Here is a 5,478-nt window from a genome sequence, read left to right as displayed (position 1 = left end):
GAGGAGGAGGAAAAGCCTTGAAGCTTTGTGGCGGCTGGGTAAAGAGGGCTGCCATCTCCCCACGACTGCAAAATCCACCCGGCTGAACCACCAGGCGCCATTTCCATTTTCCATCGCCCATCTCAACCTTCCTCATCCCACCTCATCGCCGTTCTGTCTCTCCACGGAGGAGAAATAGCAGACGCACCCACACCGCGCGTTTGAAGCGCATTTAACACACCTGGCGTCTCCCAAAGAATCCTGGGAAACATAGTTTGTTCTGGGTGCCGGGAATTGTAGCGCCGCAGGGGTAAACTACAGTTCCCAGAATTCTTTTTTGGGGGGGTCATACATCTTCAATGTATGGTGTGGATGTGATCTGTGGGTTTTGTTTTGATGTATAGACAGAAAAAAATCCAAGACAGATTGAGATATTTGGCTAGTCACACGCCCACGGCTCTTTTTCTAGCTGTGATGTTCTGCTAATCTTTACAGCAAAACCTTCTTCTCATTTGGGCTGATTTCCAAATTTCTCATATGAGATTCTTCCACGTTGAGGGTTTGTTTCTTCTGTTCTTTTTTTCAAGTCTGCTTGAGGTGAAATTTCGGTAGTAACTCTATTTTTAAAAAATTGGCTGCCACTTCTGGAAAGTAGGAAAGACTTTGGAATAAGTCCAAAAATTCTGCCCCGTCCCTGAAACAATTCCCAGTCTTCCCTAGTATTCGGAAGGACCTGAGCGGTGGGCTGTACGCAACGCAAGCCCTACTCAGCGTAGACCCATAGAAGTTAATGAACAGGACGATGGGATAGAGCACGAGATTCTTAATCTCAGGGCTGTGGGTTCAAGTCGCCTGTTGGACAAACGTTTCCTGCGTTGCAGGAGGTTGACCCTTGTCCCTTTCAGCTCTACAATTCTACTTCTAGTCTTAGTTATTCCAGTGGGTCTCCTCTGAGTAAGACTTGCATTGGCCACAACCCAGTATAATACGAATGAGGCAAATTTGCTCCCTGCCCTCACCAGATATTGTTGAACTACAACTCCCATCATCCTTACTTATGCATGCTGGGTCTGCTGGGAGTTGTAGTTGGGCAACATCGAATCATAAAATTGGGCAGCTGGAAAGGGTTCCGATGGTCATCTAGCCCAACCCGCAGAGATCACGTCTTGACCCCGGCAGGTCAGGTGGCTGTCCCAACCTGGAGGGCCAGAGACGCCCTCACACCTGCCAGGTAAAGCGAGGCAGCCACATTGGCGCCCAGCCCCCTAACTCTCTGTTTCTCTGGCTCCAGGCGTGCGTCAGGAGTCAGGCGGTCGCGAGGACTCCCCGACGGTCCACTTCACCTTCCTGATCGGATGCATCTTCGTGGCCTTCGTCTTGGGGGCCTTCCTCTCGGGGCTGCTGGTCTCCTGCTACTGCAACCACAGCTTCCAGAAGGCCAAGAGGGCAGGGAAGGACTCCGAAGGCGGCCTCCAGCGCCCGCTGTCACTGCGGAGCCTGGCAAAGATGAATGGGTTGCTGGAGGCGCAGGCCAAAGACGCCTTGGCCGAAGGTGCCGCCACCAAGCTGTACACCACCTTGCTCCCCAGCGAGAAGGAACCGCCGGCCACCTCCGTCGCGGCCAAGGCGGGTGTCAAGGACCACCACCCGGAACTGTCCGGTTTGCCCACCCCAGAATCCACCCCAGAGCTTCCCGTCAAGAACATGAAAGCCATTCGCAACCAATGGGAGAAGAACCAGAATTTCAACAACGCCAAGGAGTCGCAGGGCAAGGTGCCCTTGTTCCACACCCCTGTCTCCAACGCCCACCCATTCCCCTTCGCCAGCGCCGTGGCGGGGCCCGGGCACTTGCGCGGCTACGAGGCCCCCCTGGCGGGCTACCTGGACGAGAAGAAGATCCCCAACCCAGAACGCGTCCTGGTGCGGCACTCCCAGTGTTACCTGCCCAAAGGGGTGGAGGTGGCCGCCCTTGAGGAACTTCTCAAACACCTCCACGAAGCCGAGGGCTCCTCGGCCAAGGGCCTGGCCGGCCCCCGCTTCGCCCCCGCGGCCGTTTCCTTCGCCAACCGGGTGCAGCCCCAGATCCCGGACGTGGAGAGCGCCCCGTACTACAGCTCCTCCACGCTGCCCAGGGACAGCCTGCCGCGGAGGCTGGACGTGCCGCCAGACCCACCCGCGGCCGGCGAGAAAGCGGGCGCCCGGCCGCACAGACACTCGCTCTGCGCCGCCCCCAAGCTGGTGAACGTTGGCGGGGGCGTGCTGTCGCGCCACCACAGCCTGGGCCAGGCGGGCCGGCCGCCCTCGTCTCTCCTGACTCGCATGCACTCCACGGGGACCTCGGTGCCCCACGAGGGAACCCATCCTGCCATCTTCCTCTCCCGGCAGCACAGCTACGGCGATCAGGTCCCATTGGCCAGCCACGGGGGCATCAAGCGATCGGTCTCCCTGGTCAAGCCAGGAGGGGGCGCCCAGGGGCTTTTCATGCCGTCCTCGCCCCCAGCCCAATCCTCCAGGCAATTCAGTTACTGAGCCTCCAGGGTTTGTTTTTCGGACACCTGGAGGGGGGCAAGCAAGGCCTAAAGTGGAGCCCCCCACCGCCGTAGCCGTTTCAAGATGGAAGGCAAGCGGACAGACTCGCTTCTGCCAACCTGCCTACAACTGGACTACAACTCCCAGCGTGCCTTGCAGTGGTTCGCCGGGGGGAGGTGTTTGCATATGGGAAATGGTGGGAGGGGAAGCGCTGGGTTTTCCTCTCTCCCCATTGGCTGCCTCGTGCTGCGGGCAGCTCCTTTGACCTATCCAGTCCTCCCCGTGACCACTGAGCCGAGTTGCCAAAATAAGCAGATTCCGCTCCTTTTTCCTGTCTTTGAAGGCATTCAGACAGGTGGCTTTGAGGGGCCATTCCTGAATCCTGGGCGCCCGCAATTGATGCACCAACAGAGGTTACCGCAGTTCTTTTCGCCTCGCCTTTGTGCAATTCTGCTTCTGAAAATTCGGGCAGGCTCGTTTGGGGGGCGAGGAGGTAGATGGCCGAGATGGGGTTCATAAAGGGAGAAGGAAAGTAGCAACTGGTTGTTGTAGTAGAAGTCCGGGCGACTTCTGTGTCCAGATCGCCCCCGTTTGAGGACTTGAGGACTAGAAGCTTGCTAAAGCAGAACGCAAACACTTGAGCTTTCTAGAATGTTGGATTTCTGCATCCTCTGGGCAAAAATCACGGTAGACTCACCACTTTGGCCAATTTAGGCCATTTTCACCTTGAATTGGCTTCCGATCTTCGTTTGAGGTTCACCATATTCTCACAGCAGGCTTCAAAGCCACAGTGGCCCAGGCCTTGTTAGCTTTGGGGCTGGCTACCCTACACACACACAGGAGGATTGCTTTTGGAAATGAGACTCAGACGTGGCCACAGCCGCCTCCGGCACAAAATCTGCCATTTTATCGGCACCCTTCCTTGGGTCTAGAATGGAGCATGTTGGGTGCCCCCCCACCGAGGGAAGACCTTGTCCCCCAAATCAAAATTGTAGCACTTTTCTTTCTTCGAGACCAGAACGTGGTGTCCGTTTATTTTATTTCTTTGGTGCGGCCATCCTGGGAATGTGAAACAGAGGACTCTGAAAGGTGGGGACAGTCTCTCTGGAGAAATACTTTCCAGAACTATTCCGAGTTGTTGGGCTTGGCTTTTGGAACGAAGGTGGAGCCGGGACAGGGGCAAGCCTGTGGCTCACTCTCGAACAGTTGCTTCCGAGTTACTTCTTCGGCAAGAATATTCTGGACTGTGCGGATCCCACCTCCTGGAGAGCAGAATGTAGCATTTGGGATCCCCTTAAACCTCGTATATTTCCTTCACTGACTTTTCACCACCACCTTCCCAACCGAAGTTAAGATCGTCCATTTATTCCCTTGGCCCTCAACCCCTCCTTTTGTATTCCTTTCGTTTTTAGCTCCCCGAATTAAGCCGGTTTTGCAAACCAAGTTCACACAAGTCGCTAGTCCTCAAGACCTCCGGCGGCCTCGTTTCCAGGGAATTTGCCCCATGTATAAGAACATGCATAGGTTGGTGACTAGCAAGCAAAACACAGGAAGGACAGGCTAGCTCCCCAGTTTACAAAAGTTCATCTTGGTCACCTGGGAATATGTCTGACTCGCCAGAGGCGATCAGGGAAAGCCTGGCTAAAGACCCATTTCCCTTATTGATTAGATGCAACCATATTAAAAAAGATATACGATATAAAAAAGCGGGGGGGGGGTTCTCTTTTTTAAAATATAGACCCCAGTTTGAATCTGCAGATGTTTACATCAGTCCCTAAAACTGTTGACTGCATCCTTTGTGGGTTTGATAGCAATTCAAGAAGCAGAGAGGGGAGAAATCTCTCCTTTGGAAGGGATTCAGCAGCCGTCGTCTGCTTCCACAGCCTTGGAAAGGACAGTTGATCCTGCCACGAATACAAACCGAGCGGGTGTCAGACGAGGTCGAAAACCTCCGTTCCAAATTTTTTTTTCAAAAAAAAGGAGGGGGGAAACGCACGCGTGGAGGGTGGTTGGGGTTTTTTTGGCACACTGCTCTCGGAAGGTCTTTTAAAAAAGCGTTGTACATAGGTATTCATAGATGTGTATATTTCCTTGTTTAACTTCATATATGAAAAGAGCAGAGACAATAAATATATCCTACTGTGTAGGAACACCAATCCGGAGGCCCTGTCCGGCAGAGCTGAGGACCTGTACATTTGGTATCCAGAATTATCTGTCCCAAGTCGATGCTTGAAATATATGTATAATCTCTTTGTGTCTTGAAGAACCGTTTCTTTGCGTTCTTTCCTCGCGGAATTTGGAAATGGGGACGTCTGTGGAGACCCTGTTTTGTGAGTTTTCTCCGGAGTTGCCAGTTTGGGTTATATCTTGGTTTTTTGGGGGGAAACCTCCAGATATTGAAAGACTCCCATCTCCCGTCATCAGCTCTAACCATTGGTCATGCTGACCACAGGGGATGAGCAAAGGAGGAGGGAGCCTAGCAGCACCAGAAGGGGGGGAAATAGATGCTCCCAGTCTCTGGTACATAAAACTGCACCCTTAATATACCTGCCCCTCCAACTGGAATTGCACAGAGATCTATAAAGCAGTTGGTGGGCTCTCAACTCTCCTTGTTTATTTGATTCCATAAGAAAAGCCCTGCTGGATCAGGCCAGAGGGAGCCCATCCAGTCCAGCATCTTTTCTCACAGCGGCCAACCAAATGCCTGTGGAAAACCTACAAGGAGGATTCGAACACAAGACCAACTCCCCCCTCCTTTTTTATTTTTATTTTTATTTGTTTCCAAAGCGAAATTACAACAAAAATTACAAACATAAAATCCCCAAAAAGGGGGGAGGAAATGAAACAAAAAGGACAAAAAACAAACCTGCAAAGAAAACCATACTATTTTACAAACTTTACGTACAAATACACATCCACATCGACTTCCTTCCTCTGTTTTGAGACCTCAAAATTTTTAATCTTTCTGAA

At 52.6% G+C, this 5,478-nt stretch overlaps 1 protein-coding gene across 4 annotated transcripts in view; it reads left to right on the top strand.

The window, feature by feature from the left end:
- SEMA6C (semaphorin 6C) overlaps window positions 1-4,774 on the top strand; it is a 152,987-nt gene extending 148,213 nt beyond the window's left edge. For all 4 annotated transcript variants that reach the window (XM_080984550.1, XM_080984549.1, XM_080984552.1 and 1 more), the window contains one exon: window positions 1,271-4,774. In XM_080984550.1, coding sequence (XP_080840676.1) covers window positions 1,271-2,508 — 1,238 coding nt within the window. In that variant the 3' untranslated portion in view covers window positions 2,509-4,774. The remainder of the gene's footprint in view (window positions 1-1,270) is intronic.
- The last annotated feature ends 704 nt before the right edge of the window (window positions 4,775-5,478 follow it).

Source organism: Podarcis pityusensis (genome assembly GCF_964106645.2).
Source record: "Podarcis pityusensis genome assembly, chromosome: 16".
In the NCBI taxonomy this organism is placed as follows: domain Eukaryota; kingdom Metazoa; phylum Chordata; class Lepidosauria; order Squamata; family Lacertidae; genus Podarcis; species Podarcis pityusensis.
Note: the sequence above shows the minus strand (reverse complement) of the source record. Positions and strands in the feature narration are given on the sequence as shown.